At 33.3% G+C, this 17,207-nt stretch overlaps 1 protein-coding gene across 2 annotated transcripts; it reads left to right on the top strand.

Moving 5' to 3' along the window:
* Positions 1-2,832: 2,832 nt before the first annotated feature.
* On the top strand, positions 2,833-15,998 carry LOC142626836 (subtilisin-like protease SBT4.4). 2 transcript variants are annotated; one of them, XM_075800545.1, is made up of 9 exons: positions 2,833-2,986; positions 3,088-3,576; positions 6,527-6,648; positions 6,726-7,263; positions 11,083-11,168; positions 11,257-11,448; positions 11,522-11,654; positions 11,762-11,960; positions 13,675-15,998. In XM_075800545.1, the coding sequence occupies exons 2-9, from the start codon at positions 3,559-3,561 to the stop codon at positions 13,704-13,706; spliced, it is 1,320 nt and encodes a 439-aa protein (XP_075656660.1). In that variant the 5' UTR covers positions 2,833-2,986; positions 3,088-3,558; the 3' UTR covers positions 13,707-15,998. The 2 variants fall into 2 exon arrangements, with proteins under 2 accessions (XP_075656660.1, XP_075656659.1); XM_075800544.1 differs by having other exon boundaries at positions 12,281-15,998.
* The last annotated feature ends 1,209 nt before the right edge of the window (positions 15,999-17,207 follow it).

The following is a 17,207-nucleotide window of genomic DNA, read 5'->3' as shown; positions in this document are numbered from 1 at the left end:
TATTTATCATTTTTTTTAAGGGTAAAAGATTGACTATAAGAGTGTACTTGCTATTATAAGGAGCACAAAATGCAGTTAATAAACCCCAATATGTGCATGAAAAGCTGCAACATTAATTAACAAACCCCAATTAAACAATTTAAATTTTTTTTAAGAATTCATACTTAACCATAATCAAATACAAACCCCTAATTAAACAATTTAATTTTTTTTAAGGAATTCAATTCAAGCACAATCAAATAGAGATGAAATTAAATAAGGATGTGTAAAATCCTTGTTTTATATCTTTCAATCACAATATGCCTATCATTGTTTCACAAATAATTAAATAGAGTGTGCCAAACACAATCAATCCTCACATTAATCAGAAAATCAAAACTTAGCAATGCAAACTCAAATCTAGACAGTCCTCTAAGGCCTCTCTGATCCAACCAGCAGCAGCCCATCCGATCATCTTCGTCGATGTCGAGTTTTTGGGTCGCATTGAGACCATTATGGCCATGATGGTGATTGAGGAGAGGCACCAGATCTTTGATTTTATTTGATTGAATGGAGCACAAGGAGAAAGAGGTGGAGGAGGAGGAGCGGAGGAACATGGCTGATCTCTAATTGTGGCTTGTCTCTTTCTTCATCCTCATAGCCTTTCTCGTTATTTTCTATATGCCTATTTTAAAGTGTGAGTTTTTATTTTCCAATTTGCAATAAAGAGTGGTAAAGTTAGCTATTGTGTGAATGTTTTTTAATGGGTTTGTTTCATAAAAATTTCTTTTGTATTCTTCACAAGAGAAATGGCCAATGGGTTTAAAGGGTTCTTGGCAGGGATGGTCAAGGTGTTCTTTTATTTACTAGGAAATTGGTATCAATGAAGCTTTCTAATCTCAGACTCAACTTTTGTATTCTTGGCAAGCCATGTGGTCTTGATACAATTGAAGAACTTACTGCAGATGAAGATGGCGGGATGGGCTGCTAGCTGCCAAAGCTGAGGCCATGGAGTAGCTTGGATGTAACTTTTGGTTGTTGGTATTGGAAGGTATAAACCAAGAGTTTTATACCACATCCTTACCAAATTCAGACTTGATCAAATAACCCACAAACATAAAAACCCTATTTTTTGTTTTGGTCAAAACACCTCCTGTGCTACTAGGAAAGTAATCTTAGAAGTTCGAAGCAATGGAGGCACCCCCCATCAATTATTGACAAGTACTCGAGGCTACCACCTTAATTGGGCCGGAAAAGAAACAAGTCTTTGCAAATATAAAGTAACGGTTAGAATTAAAATGCTACACTTGGGGTGTGAAATTACCCTTTTGTCCTCCCATGTGAGATTAAATATACATATATGTAACAAATACTATGTCTTTAACACTTTTACATAGGTGTGTTCACCAAACTGCATGATCGCAACCAAATCAACCAAAACCGCTTGCAAAATGGAGTAATTGCATTGCATTGCACTAAACTGGTGAAATGTGCAGTTTTAATGCATTCCAATTTCACGTTTAAAAACAACTTCATTTTGGTTAAAAACAAAATCAAAAGTTCTAAACCTCATTCACTTTTCCATCTCACACTCTCACTCTTCTCTCCCAATAGCCTTTCACTCTTAATCTCTCTCAAGTCTCACCCACTCATCATAGTATTGGATGGATGGACCTTTTTTGTTACATTCATATTTATTAAATAATTTTTTTGTTGGGTTTGTAATTTAATACATGTTTTGGGTTAGTAATTTACTCCATGCTTGTTTAGACTTATTCCAATATAATTGTAATTATTGAAACTTGAAACTAGTAGTTTCAAGTATTTTTGTGTTATATGTTATATTTGTTTAACATGTATAATTGTGTATGGTTTATTGTCATGAATTAATTTTTTTCCTTTTGTATACATTTGGGTACTTTTAGTTTACTTTCAATTTGCCATGGATTTTTTATTATATATATCTGTATTACTTTTTTTGTTACATATGTTATATATTTTTTAAACTTATTGTCATATCGTCATGGTTATTAATAGTAAACTAATAATATTATTCATGATAATTTGAAAAATAAACCAACACAAAACTGACCAAACTTCATCTTGTGTACTGCACCAAACCGCACATATGACTACAAAACTAAGATGCAATGCGGTAATAGTTTTGGCCAAATTGCACCGCAAATTGAGGTGCTAAAAATAGTCCAAAACCACATCACAAACAACCCTACTTTCACAACAAATCTTACTTACTTTTATTGGTTGGTAAAAAAAAAAACAATTTTAGTTATGAGTTCAAATTAGAATTAATAACAACCTACCACTTAAGATTTATTGTGAAAGTGTTATGAAAATATTGTGGATATAACACTTCACTATATTTTTTTCCCTTCAATTAAATAAAATTCTTTCTTTTTCTATTTTTGAACTTTAAGTAACGATGATAAAATAGGAAAATTTTTCTTTCTATTTTTATTTATTTATGAGAATAATACATACACATATAAACCAAAAATTCACCCTTCTAGTGATGAAGACTCGCAGGATGCGAGTTGTCATGTTTGAAATAGATGATTGATCCATTCTCTACTTGAAATTATAAGTGGGGTCTAATAAATAAGGCCTAATCTATATGATATAACAACCAAAGAAAGAAGCTCATCAAAGATAAAATTAAAAAAAAATAAAAAATAAAAAACCAAAGAAAGAAACATAATACAAAAATGTTGTTATAAAAAATATATACATACAAAAAGGTTGAAGGGCCTCTCCCTAGCTAGAAAGCTACCAAAAAGTAAAGCACATGAAATTCAGACCACAGAGCCCATTTACACAAATCTTGGCGCCTAAGATTTGGTTATTACATCGTCAGAAAAAAACAGCATTTTGGACACTCTTTTTCCCACTTCATTAGGGAACATAGCTTTTTGTACAAAGTTGGAGAGGATCGCAGAACCGGACTGAAGGCTTCCACCGCCACCTTCACTGAAGGCTCTCCACTCTTCAAGTACGTAGTCTTGTCTATATTCTGTTGCTTTCTTTCCTTTGTTTTGTGGAACCGGTGAGAGTAGTTTTTATTGGTACTCACATCTAGATGAACTGATGAAGGTTCCCTCATCTATTGTGGACTGGAGTGGTGGATGCGGAATACAATGCGCTTTTCGCTTCAACCGGTGTTCTTTTATTTTCATTATTTATTCTATTATTCAATTTCTGCTATATATTATTGAAATAGTTTTCTTGATTAGTTTACTTATATTTTTTTTTATAATTAATCTGTGCTGCACACAACATGATACTAACTTTCACATCTTCAAGTTATCGAAGTATCAAAGCTTCAAACCACATCTATGAAAAAAAAGCATGTATATCTTTTTTTCTTTTTCTTTTTTAAATTGAAATTGGCTATAAATTTAATTGTCCAATTGCAACTTTATGGTTAATACATTTATCTGTAATTATATCTTGGACATGGGAGTAAATATCAGAATTTATCCAATTTTCGGTTTGAAAACAGTTATAGCCTTATACTAGTAAGAGTTCCAAAGCATTAAAGAAGATCCATGCCACATCTTCACGATGTCTGAGAAAGAGCAGGTAATGTACAAACTTAATTATTGGTCCTTTTTATGCTCCACCCCATCCCCTATCGCACACGTAATTCTGGTTCAGTATTGTTTTAGTCCATTTATCTTTCTTCTCTTTCCAAAGTTTGGCTTTTTTAGAAGTTTTCTAATTACATCTTTATATGTAATCATGATGCATGGTTTCTTTATTCTTGTTTACATTTAATTTTTTGATCTTTTTTGTTCTTTTATTTATTTATTTTAACTTTACCGTTGATCTCAAATTAAACAACTAATGATTTTAGTTTCTAGTATAACTATTAGTAATTGTATATCCTTATGTCACACATATTCTTATACAACATGCATGGAATGCATGATAAGTAAAATATTTTGTCATGTTCATGTAGAACAAATTAGGATTTGTCTAATGTTTAGTTGTGGTGGGTTTATGGTTAGGAAATAAGAAGAATTAGAGAGAAGTTAGGGTTTTTTAGGGATTGTGTGAACAGAATCTGTGAACACTAATTTTAGAAAGAAAAAAGAGAAAACAAAGAGAAGAGAGAAGGAGAAAGAGACAAAAAAGGCTAACGTGTCTATTGCTTAAAACACTCAATTTTATTAATCAACTCATTCTATTCCTTGAATAGATTGAGCATAATATATATATAAAGACTCTTACTTGTATTAGTAGTACTGAGACTACTATTTAAACCTAATAAATTAAATCAAAGCCCATACATAGAGACTCATAAGTAAATAAGACTAATTAATAAAACTCATGGCCCATGCCCAACAATTGTAAAATTAGTAAATTACTAAAATACCTTGACTCAAAAATAACCAAACAAAATATAAAAACTTAATTAACTACCATGGAAACTTATTCTTGGGCTTTGTCTTAGCCTTTGGCTTCCAAAGAGAATATCCTTTCTTTAATCATGTTATAATTCCACCATCACATGTGGATAAGCCTTGCTTGTAAACGATTTCATGCAAAAATGATTTCCTGGATTTGCATAAACATATATAACTTTTAGGAAGCGAAATCCATTTATAAATCTATTTCTTGAAACATAACTATTTATCACATGCTTCATAATATACTGTACTACCTCCTTTGAGGAACTTATTTCATAAAACAATAACTTGTTATCATGAGTTTTGAAAGCATAACATATTAACATATAACTGAGGCTTCATAAACTTTTCATGGGAATCATAACTTTCATTCTGTAAAATGCCTGTGCATATCTCTTATCTCATAACTGTACATAAACTGTAAAACTCATGAATTAGAAACCATATTGTAGAACTGTTTGGAGAACTCTTTGGATCTTAGTCATATTAACCATTCTGTAAACGCGGGACTTCTATGGTATCCAACATTAAGACCTATGCCTCAAGATAAACCAAGTTTTCCGGATTAATCATCAAGGCCTATGCCTCTCATAACCCTTTCCGACTAGTAGGACTACCATCCAAGTTTACTTTTTAACGAGGATAATATGCATGCCATGTATCCTTTGCTGAAAACTTGGTCTCTTTAGTATACTATGGCACCACTATCGAGACCTATGCCTCAGTGACCCACCCAATCGACCTATGCCGACATGGGGTAATGCATGCCACGCTATCTAGCCTAGCTATGCCAAATATTTCCCTGGAAAGCCAGTACTTAGAGCATTTACATCAGCTGTTTCATAAAAAATGTCATTTTAACACGTCAAAAGCCTACTTTATTATTTTACTACATCATTTTACAATATTCCATTCATCAGATATTTTATCCTTCAATTCTATGCATTAAAATAATATATTAACTCCTCCCTACTTCCATCATCATCATCATCAACAACGGCACAATCACCATTACCGCAATAACACCAACAACCACTGCCACAACAAGACAACCACCACCGGCACAAACCCGCATCCATCAACGCCACCTTTAGAGAAAAAAAAACTAGAAAAAAAAACCCACAACAACCCACCACATTCACAAACCTCAAAACTCATCCAAAATCAAACAAACCCACAACCACCACTGCTGCAACAATGACCACCAACAACCATTGCCACAACAACACCGACAGCCACCACCGACACAAACCCACATCCACCAACAACACCTTATATAAAATAAAATAAAAAAACACACACAACTAGAAAAAGAAAAAAAAATCCACAACAACCCAAAAAACAACTCCACAATCACTTGAAACCCACAACCAAAAAAAAAACGCCCAAACTTACATGCGATCGTGAGGCCAAACTCCACGGCAACGGCCGATCTCAATGGCAAAGGTCTAGGCGAAGAAAAAAGAAGAAAGAGAGAGAGAGAGGTGCAGAGAAAGTGATAGAAAAAAAGGAAAAAAAGAAAAAACAGAGAGGTGAAGCTTTTGGAGAAAGAAGGAGAAAAAAGGAAGAAGAAAATGGGAAAAGAAAGTGACAAAGATGAAAGAGTGGTGGTGAAAGAAAGAAGAAAAAGAAAAAGAAAGAGAGAGAGTCATAAAGGAAGAAAGAGAAAAAGAATAAAAAATTATATTTTTTTTAGCATTTCAATCCATACCGTTCTATCTTTAGAATTGTACTATAGCATGTCTTAAAATTTTGAGATATTTGACACACCTCATTATGCTTTGTTTTTTATGTTTGGTGTGTTTGGCATTTGGCACACCTGATGAGAATGCTCTTATACCTCTATTGGTACTTATATCCCTTGAAATATTTAGATATGGACCTAGCTTAGACTTAGGTCTTATTTATATCACATGCATGTTCCGCCCTATTACGTATTGCAAACATAAATCCAGTTTAGTTTTGTTTTGCCAATTTATTTTTCTTCCCTTTCCAAACTTTTGTTGGAGGGCGTGTCATATTTGGGCTTGTTTAAAGTTTTGTAATTACAACTTTATTTAATCATTATGCATACTTTTTTTATTCTTCATTCTTTGTTCTTCTTTTGACTTGTCCAACAGATCAACAATATCAAAATTGCTGTAATAGACTCCGGAATTAATCTAAAGTTTTCAGTGTTTTTAATCAAAGGAAAAGATACTGAAGGAGGGATTGACTGGAATACTATATCGCAGCAAGATACGTAAGATTTAATATTAATTAATTTGTTTTTATGTTGACAATTTGAATCAGATGCTAATTTCATTTAATCTTATGCAGCATAATTAAAGATGCTAGGCATTTTTGTAAGCTTGGACATCACAATCACGATAAAAGAGATACATCAGTATTTGACGTGATGGGTCATGGTACCAAATGTGCCTCAGTGGCAGCGGGTATAAGTACTAAAACAAAGGTGTTTAATACTTATCCAGTAACCGTTACAGGCTCAGCTCCTGGAGCAGATATCAATGTGTATAAAGCTTCATGGTTACATGCTGAAGAAATGGCTGATGGTAGTGATGGTCATACTGAGTTTGAAGACCTTATTGATGCTTTTAAGGCTGCGATTGCGAAAGAAGTGGACGTAATCTCTATATCATTATCTCTTGATGAATCTTATCTTCTTGAAAATGCAATTGCGGTGGGATCCTATATGGCCATGAAGTCTAACATTTTGACAGTAGCTGCTGCGGGCAATACTGGTCCCATGCATAGCACAGTTTTAAATACTCCACCTTGGATATTGACAATTGGTGCCTCTGAATCAGATAAAAAATTTACAACTTCTGTTCTTATAGGCAGGAGGTTGTTTAAGGTAATTGCTTACTCCAAAATATTAGTAGGTACATGATATGACAGTTTTTTATTTTTTTTTATTTTTTATATCACCATGTTATGATAGTTAAAATTGTGTCCACATATATGCTTTCCACTTTGCTGAAACAAAAACTTACTCTTTCTTTGTTTTTTTATTTTTTATTTTATTTCTTTATCAATTTTCTTATCTAGACAGAATTGTGGGAAATTCACTGTATTGTTTATGATGAATGAACCTGTACATACAACCCTGTTATATACATTGCCTCTATAACTAACTTACACGTGTTTTGCATGTGGAATAATTAAAACACTAAACTACAATAGCTTTGAATTTACACATCTGTGGTTTAAGTCTTAGGCTTTGACTGCTTCTTTCGTTCTTTCTCCTTAACTTCTGGTTTAGAACTCTGACACTCCTCAAGATGAGAATTAGAATGGTGAATATTTACAATACTCATCTTGGAAAGTAAAGAAGAAATTTGTTGAGAATTTAATGCCTTTGTGAGAAGATCTGTCCCAAGAAAATTACCCAGTTGTAGACCTTGTATCTAGACAAGCTGCCCAATCAGTATATGTGAAACCCTCTGTAAATCTGAATTTGACGAAAGAAAAATGCCTTGTCCTGGACTGCCCTTGATGTACTGCAGAATCAGGAACCATAACTGGTCTGGTTTCTGCAGTATCAGAAAAAGGAAATTCTGGAACCAAAACAGGATCTGAAATACGTTCATGAAGCAGGAAAGGATCTATGTTGGAAGAATGAGTAATGAGAGGGAAAAGATGAGGTAAAGGAATAGAAGGATGTGAGGGAGAAAAATAAGGAGATGAAATGAAAGGAAAGGTAGTTTCATGAAAGAGTACATCTCTAGAAACCAAATTTTTTCTTGTAGTAAGATCTAAAAGTTTATAGCCTTTAACACCAAAGGGATATCCTATGTAAGTACAAGGATTAGATCTAGGAGCAAATTTAGATCTGTCATGAGCTAAGGTTGATGCAAAACAAAATCATCCAAAGACTTTGAGATGGTCATAGGTCGGAATTTGATTGTATAGTTTCCCAAAAGGATTTTTGTTTTGCAAAAGTGGAGAAGGGAGTCTATTAGTGATATACACTGCAGTGAGTACACACCCCATAAAGACAAAGGTACATTGGACTGAAATTTGAGTGCTCTAGCTATACTCAAAATACGTTGGTGTTTCCTCTCCACAACTGAATTTTGTTGTGGAGTGGCAACAAAAGAATGAGATATGCCATGTGCAGCATATAAATCTTTCATGAAGAATTCTGAAGCATTATCAGTTCTTATGGCCTTGATTTTAGTATTAACTTGAGTGTATATCATGTCATGAAAGATTTTAAGAAAGCTCTAGTTTCAGATTTGGTTTTCATGAGATATAACCATGTGAATCTAGTGGCATCATCCACTATAGCAAGAAAGAATCTAAACCCTTCTTGTGTAGGTTTGACAAATGGTCCCCAACATCACAATGGATAAGATCAAAAGCATGAGAACACATATGATTCAAGAAAGGAAAAGGAAGTCTCTTTTGCTTAGCAATTGGACAAACAAGACAATCTTTATTACTGTGAAATGAGGTTACATCAGGAATGACAGATTGTAAGGCAGAAAATTTATTATCTGATCCGTGACCTAGTCTTAAATGCCGTAAGTATAGCTTATAAACGACTGGAGTAGTTGAAACAGCAATTGAATTTACAAGGGAAGTAAAAACTGATTGAAAAATATGAGATACATCAAGAATGGATTTACAATTTGTTGATTCTTGTAGTAAGTAAAGATCATTGTGCAGCTTACCTACTCCAATCTTTTTCCAACATGTAAGGTCCTGTATAAAACAAAATGTTGAAAGGAAAACAAAGTAACAAGACATTGTTTTGGTCAATTTGCTAGCAGTTATCAAATTGAAGGTGAAAGAAGGCACATATAGAACATTTTCAAGAGCCAAACTAGATGTTACTTGAATTGTGCCTATGTGAGTAACAATAGCCTTTTTCACCACTAGGTAATTGAACAAAAGTAGAGGTAGAGCTAGTGATTTTGGTAAACAAATTAATGGAATGGATAATATGGTCTTTCGCTCCAGTGTCCAAAACCTAAGTTTCATTACCAAATGCAGTCCTATTGGTAGGTTTAACAGCAAATATGGAATGTTGCATATTCAAGCACATATTCTCTTGAAATGGATCACAAGAAAATATATTACCTGAAAGAGCATGGGGGTTTATAGCAGAGTTGACTGAATGCATGCCATCTTAAGTGTCAGATGTAGAAGCATGAGCTGGAAACTGAGAATCCAGCAAAGAAAGCAATTGGTGATACTGTTCTGAATTGAAAGGAAAAGAATTGCAGTTGTTGCTGAACGAATTGTTGCTGTTGCTCTGTGCAATTTCAGTCGGTACTGTTCTCCTTCAATAGAGACCTGATTGGCCATGGAAGGTCTTCCTTTTTGCTTCTACCCAGAAGGATAGCATACAAGTTTGTAACACTTCTCCATTATGTGACCAAGTTTGCCACAGTGGCTGCAAGTAGACCTTCCTTTCCCTGTGTTTCCCTTGAAATTCTTTCCATTGGAATTAAAATTTTGATGTCCAGGAAAATTAGGGCTTTGATTCCCATTATAGTTAGAACCCTGGTTCTTAACAGCAAGAGCTGTAGATTCAACTGAAGGACTCATGTTGAAGCCTAGAGACCTTTGCCTCTCTTCTTGGATAACCAAAGAAAAAGCTTTATCAATTGGAGGTGCAGGTTCCATCATGAGAATCTGAGTTCTAACTTGGAAATTTTACTCATTTCAATCCATTCAGAAATTGCATAATAGAATCTTGTTGTTGTAGATTGTTACTTCTCATTCACGCTACAAGTGCACTTACCACATGAGCAACATGTCATGGGGTTGAAATTTAGCAATTGATCCCATAGAGTTTGTAGATCAGTGAAGTCGCTGTTGAATATCCTTTGTGTAATACCAGAAATCTGCTTCTGCTATTGTGAAATTCATGGACCATTTTCTTGTGAAAAACGATCTTTGAGAACTTTCCAAACCTCAAAGGTTGTGTCTCTGTAGATTACACTAGCAGAAATAGAGAAACTGAATTCAAGATCCAAGATGAAATCATGTTATTGCATCTTGACCAAGCCTGCTCCTGAATTGGAGTAGTAGCCATTGATGCAGTGATACTACCATCCACAAAACCAAGCTTATTTTTAGCATCCAATGCCATTTTCATTGCTCTAGCCCACGAAGGATAGTTTTCACTGTTCAGAGACTGAGAAACAAGTATGGCTCCTGGTGTTTAACCATGATGGTATTTCACCATGATGTAGGAAGAAAGGAGTAGTAGGATCTTCCATTGGTGAGAGTACACGAAAAGAGGATAAATTTGTGCTTGGATTTGGATCTGTGTTTCTATTTGATGCCATTAGAGGTCGAGCTCTGATACCATATCAATTTTCTTATCTAGATAGAATTGTGGGAAATTCACTGTATTGTATTAGAATGAATGAACCTGTATATACAACCCAGTTATATACATTGAGAAACAGAATAATTGCCTCTATAATTAACTTTCCCGCTCTCCCAAACTATCAGCTGCATCAGTTACAGCCACGTGCAATAAAAACGTGTTATATATGTGAGAATAATTAAAATACTAATTTACAATAGCTTTGTATTTACACATTTGTCGTTTAAGTCTTAGGCTTTGACTGCTTCTTTCGTTCTTTCTTCTTAACTTCTGGTTTAGAACTCTTGACGTATTTTAATTTTTTGCCCTAATATTCTCAAAATGCAGGGGTCTTGTATCAACTTGAAAGACACTGATTTGCTTCCCTTAGTTGTTTTTCCCTCTGAAGAAAGGGCACCTTTAGAATCCAATCGGTATGCAAGGAACTTTTATATATATATATATAGTTTTTAATCCCTCATAATCCCTCAATAATGACTAATGACCTAATTATCTGTGCAGCCTAAAAAAATTTTTAGAACAACGTATTGTGCTGTGTGATAATGAAGATCAGAAGAAGATGGCAGTTAAACTTGGTGCAGCAGGTGTTTTGTATCGAGATGAGGACTATTCACCATTCAGCAGGGGAAATAGAGCACTGCCATCAGTTTGGTTCACCCATGAAGTGGTTCAAGAAATTCGTGATTACTTAAGGTATAAATATCTTTAAATTTAAAATTGACTAAAGTTAAAGATATATTAATGCTTAATTTTTTTTTTTTTACAGCCAAAATTTTGCTAAAAAGGCTAAACCCATGGCAAAAATTTATAAAAGTAAATTGGTGGAAAACTCAGACCCCTACAAAGTGGCTAAATTTTCAGGTAGAGGGCCAGGCCCCTCTGGGTTGAAGATTCTTAAGGTATTTGAGTCCTTATTAATTTCTAGTGGTTTTTACTTTGCAAATGGTAATAAGATTTGTTTATTTGTTATTTATTTATTTATTTATTTTATCTCAATCTTATGCAGCCCGATGTTTGCGCACCTGGAGTTGAAATTTTTGCAGCTAAGACTCCTTCTAGAAAATTCGATCAATACAGTATCTCTACTGGAACTTCTTTCGCCTGTCCCTATGTTGCTGGAAAGGTAGCACTTATCAAACGGGAATTTGAGAAGAAGGGATTAAAGCCATCACCAGCTTGTATTAGATCCGCTTTCATGACCACAGGTAATAGAATTTTTTAGTGATTTTTCCTCCTAATTTTGCTGTGGAGAGCTCAAAAATCTACAATGGAATTTTTTTTGAAGAAATGCTTTCCATTATATGAATAAGATTACAATGCCTGTCTCTTATATAGTGGAGCAGAGGGTATCTTACCAATAAAAACATAGCATCTGTCTATTACTAAAACCACTTGTAACTTATATACAACATCACACTAAACTACTTGTCATTGTACTGCAACTCTAGAACTTGAGCGTATCTTGATTTTCCTTAAATTTTTTGAAAATGCAATTTTTTTAATTACTTTGCTTGCTATCTTTCAGCATTTAATCCTCAGCGAGAGATTTCAATTTTTGGTAAAGGAGCAGGTTTTGTGGACTTTGTTAAAGCTCTAGATCCAGGGTTAGTCTATGACTGTAGTTTCACAGACTATGTTAGGCTTTTGTGTGGGCTAGAAGTTGAAGGGAGGCTTAAGGAGAAATATGAATATGATGCCGATGGCCTAAATCCAATAGCATCGGAAGAATTAAATTACCCATCAATTATGGTTGTGGTCTCAACAGATTGTTTGCCATACAAGCAGAGCATTACTCGTGAGCTCACATGTATTGGGCCTACATTTGATAGCTACACTGCCAAAGTAGAAGACAAATCTATCGATGTTGATATCAAAATCGAACCAACTCAACTAAAGTTCACTCGTGAGAATCCTGTGCAAAAATTTTTGGTGAATTTCATTGTTGAAATAGGATGGTTGAGGCATGATGAATTTGTCACGCATTTAGTATGGGAAAGCAATCATCATACAGTAACAATCCCGGTTGTAATAATTAGCGAAGTTTCACTTTCTAGTTTAGAAGCTAAACGCTGAAAGGAAAATAGTTATAACTTGTTTGGTTGTAAGTTTAGCTTATTTTGGGGCTAATTTGGAGGATCTTCTACATGTATTTTGGTATATGACTTTTGAGGATATTTAGGAATACTGATGTACGGTGACTATTTGTGGATGGCTATATCGAAACACTGTAAAATCATTTGAACTGTTGATCACTTCAAATGGACATAGACAGATGTTTCCATTATGTGAATGAAAAGAGTTGTTTCATGGGAAAGAATTTAAATACAACATTAAGCAATGCTTTCATTGATCTCATTAGATTCGACTGATTAAAAGAATTCATCATTATTTAAGAGGGAGACTTATTATTTAAACAAATTACTTGAGGTCAAAAGGTAGCGATAAGCCTACAATAGATGGCACCTGTAATGTAAGTTTTATTTCTTTGATCATTGGTTATGGATGGATGAAAATACATGATCTATCCTTTTATTGATTTTTAGGCTTATCAAAGAATGGTTAACAAAATTTGAAGAAAAAAGGTAGTGAAAACTACGCTAGGTGTTTGTTAGCTAGACAAATCTTTTATTTATTGAGTTACTTCTTAGCTTCTAATATGCATGGATGATAAATTTGCTTGGTGTGAAACACAGTGAAAGATAATTAGTCTAAGCATCATTGTGGATGTTTTTTTTCTTCTTTTTTTGTGCAAAGGAAATGCATTAAAAGAAACTAAAAATACAAAATTTAGGATAAGAAACACCCAGCATCAGCAACAAAATATAGCAAAATACATGAAGTAGAATACAAAACAAAGCTATTGCTAGAAATGTTTCCTTCCTTTGCCAAAAGGTTCACGCATTGATTCTATTGTTATAGGTGTGTTGGAGGTGTGCTATTTCAAAAGCTAGAGGAGTACTTGCAGTAAGAGATTAAAGCGCTGTAAGGGTGAGAAGAATCTACATAAAGTTTTCATGTTGAGATTCTTTGCAAGAGTAACGCCATCGAAGGCTCCATAACTCGGCAGCCATGGAGCGGGCAATACCAATGCTTCTAGTGAAGCCTCCTAACATTATAGAAGTTGTGAAGTACAAGTTGGAGTTCTTTGGGTCCGAATGAAAGAATTATTTTGAGTTTTATTTCTCCAATTATTGATTATGGATGAAAATATATTAACCAGCCTTTTATTGATTTTTTTATGGATTATTGGCTTATTGAAAAATCCATAGAATAATTTGAAGATGAAAATTTTCAATTTAGTAGTGAAAACTATTCCAGGTGCTTTGTAAACTCGTGGATCTTTATTTCTTGTATTGCTTCTTAACTTCTAATAAGATTGGATTCGAATGGTGTAAAAGATAATAAGTCTTAATAATTTTTTTGTGGATGTTCCTACCAACCTTCTAACATTATGGAAGTTGTGAACTACACAATTGAGTTCTCTTGGTCCAATATAATCAGTGATAGAAGTGCTTTAGTGGGATTTAAGCTTTTCACGGCCATTGCTCCCTTGCTTCTGCGTTTGCATATATATATATATATATATATATGTCAAGCATTTCCTTGATGTTCTTGCTTTACGACATTCTTAAACTCTTGATACTATAATTTCAAGAGGAAGTTTAGACTAATCTAGATGCAAAATATATATCTATTCTTGCATAATACCAATGGACCTTGGAGCAGATGTTTAATAATATTTTTTAATTGCTAAGCTCAACGGAAAAGTACAGAGACTGAACTTACTGCAAGTAGTAAGTTGTATGGGTGATGTACGAATAATTTTGTGATATTTAATGTAAGATGGCTTAAAATAATGTACATATATTATAAAGAAAAATTACACTAAATTAAAGTAAAGAAACATATACATTTTGAGGTATTAAAAATTAGTTTAATAGTTTCACTACATATTTGTTGCATTCTTAAGGTAAGATTATTATTATTTTTTTTTTAAATCATGAATCCAAAAATAAATGCAAAAGAGTAACGGGATCATGAAAATCAACTAATTTTTATTGTGTTCACATATTTCATACCATGAAATACAAGTATACCCAACTCTCTGACAGTCTTCTACTCATCGATGGTGTGACATTAAGACATAGCGTGCACAATTGTGTATGCATGTGTCTTTATAGATGATTTAAAATTAAATCATGGTAAAATATCTATTTACATTGCGCACCAAATATTCTTTCTATTTGTATATCCAAAACAAAAACTAGCCAACCAAATTACCTAAACCTAAGTCATATTTAAGCTGCTAATTTAAAAAGAAAAAATAAACAAAAATTACTTGTAAAGGTTTCAGCATCTTGATTTTGGTGGGAGACCAGTATAATAGAGGTGGTGACCCCTCATATTCATCTTTCTCTTTTTTTCAAATTTTTTATTAGTCTTAGGTCTTTTATTTGCTAAAAGACATGAAGAATAGAAAAACGTGTGGTGTAAGCTTAGATAATTAATGAAATAATAGTAAAATAAGTTAATGTGAAATTTTAGATAACAGTAAAATAAAAAAAATAAAAATTTAATGAGAGAGGTAAAAAAAAGGCTAAACGCAAAATTAGAGCGTCACGGGTTAAACACCTTCTTATTCTATGTGTTCTAGGGTTTTATTTTTTCAAATCAGAGCAATTGCAAATGAAAAACTTTAAATATATACTGCAAGAACGTTGACAACAATGGTAGAAAAGAAACATGGGAAACGAAAATATAAAGAGGGGAAAATATTTCAACAAAAAATTAAAAATATCATAAATGAAATGACAAAGCTTTATTTTTTTGACAACACATAAATCTATGTTCTTTAGCACCATATCGATACATGAAGATCTCCAGAGATTTCTATTTAGAGTGAAGACATATACTCAAAACGAATTTAACCCAAATATCCAAAAGAAAACCAAATCTAACACGGATAACTGATATTAAAAACCATTCTAACCCAAATTCCTTACTCAAAACTGAATCTAAGCCAGAACTTGAATGCAATCCAATACAATCCAATCTAAATACCTAGACCTAAATCATATTTAAACCCAAATTTAAAGAACCAAAAAACAGAGACTAACCGGTGCAGGATACGGGATTTGATGGTAGCAGAGGCCTGACTGCCTTCTCAGATTTTCTCTCTCCACTCTTTATGCCTGACCGAATCTCTCTCTCTCTATCGTTCTCTTTCTCCCCTCTGTTCAATAATTTAGCGTTACATGTCTCCCTCCCTGAACCATTTTTTGGGTTTTTATGTTTTTTTTTTCCCCTTATACAGGTGTAACGATTGGGCTTTCAAACGATGTATTGATCGGGCTTTTGGTTGGGTTTAGCTGTAAATGTGGCAGAAGGTTAAGGATGCTTTCTCTTCTTTTTATTCTAATGTAGTGTTTTAGGTTTCACTTTTCACTTTTTAGACGCGTTTTAGCGAAATACTGTAACTGTTGGAATTTTAATTGTAAACATGGCAAGTTTTTAAGGGGCGTGATAATTTTTAAGGGGCGTAATGATAATTTTTTTTAGAGTTATCTCATAATTATATTATTATTATTATTATTATTGTCTATGTAACTTATATAAAATTCTTATATGATAAAATTATCCAAATCATGCTATGTAATAGAATAATATTATATTATTTATAATGCAATAGGATAATATTTAACAATCAAAGAGAACAAAAAAGAAAAAAAAACTCAAAACACAAAATTAAATTGCATCAACTCAAAGTAAAGTTCTTAAAAATACAAAAAAAATTAATAACCTAAAGCAGAGATGCAAGAAAAAAAAATCCACTAAAAAATTGAGAGAGAAATAACCTTTTTTGTGAGGGAAAATTATCAATAGAAATATAGGATAGAAAAGATAATGAAAATTTTATAATAGGAGGATAAGAAGAAGAAGAAGAAACAAAATAAATGAAGATAAAGAGAAAGATGAAGAGTGATATTAAAGTAGATGGTAGTGGGAAGATGAAATGTGAAAGGAATGAAAAATGTTAAAGAAAGTGTAAATGTTAAAAAAAAAAATGAGTACGATTTTATAAGGAAATTTTTATTTATTTGTATTTAATTAACACTGTAAGTGCACAATTGCACCTGGACCCAAGAACAGTTATGGGCTCAGGCCCAATGAGCCTTAAACAATAAGAATTTGTAGAGTGTGGGCTTGAAACCCAGGTTGGAAGTATATGAGGATTAAATGACAAACTAAGGATTGCAAGTAATTGAAAACAACAAGGAATATTGTAACTGGGCCTCCTCGGACGTAAGCCGAGAGCTGTTCTTATATTATATCTCACCCTTAGTCTCCTGTCTTTTTAGGTTACAAAACGTTTCGTCCCTATTTCTGTTCCAGATCCCCCTTTAAATACCCTTCTTTTTAGTACTTTATACACGTGTTGCCCCAATTCCTCC

The sequence above is a fragment of the Castanea sativa genome, chromosome 3 (genome assembly GCF_040712315.1).
Source record: "Castanea sativa cultivar Marrone di Chiusa Pesio chromosome 3, ASM4071231v1".
NCBI lineage: Eukaryota > Viridiplantae > Streptophyta > Magnoliopsida > Fagales > Fagaceae > Castanea > Castanea sativa.
This window is presented reverse-complemented; position numbering and strand designations above follow the sequence as displayed.

Coding starts and splice junctions, on each gene's coding strand:
- LOC142626836 (XM_075800544.1), top strand. Junction 6,649..6,725: donor ACTATATCGCAGCAAGATAC/GTAAGATTTAAT, acceptor AATCTTATGCAG/CATAATTAAAGATGCTAGGC. Junction 11,169..11,256: donor GCACCTTTAGAATCCAATCG/GTATGCAAGGAA, acceptor TTATCTGTGCAG/CCTAAAAAAATTTTTAGAAC.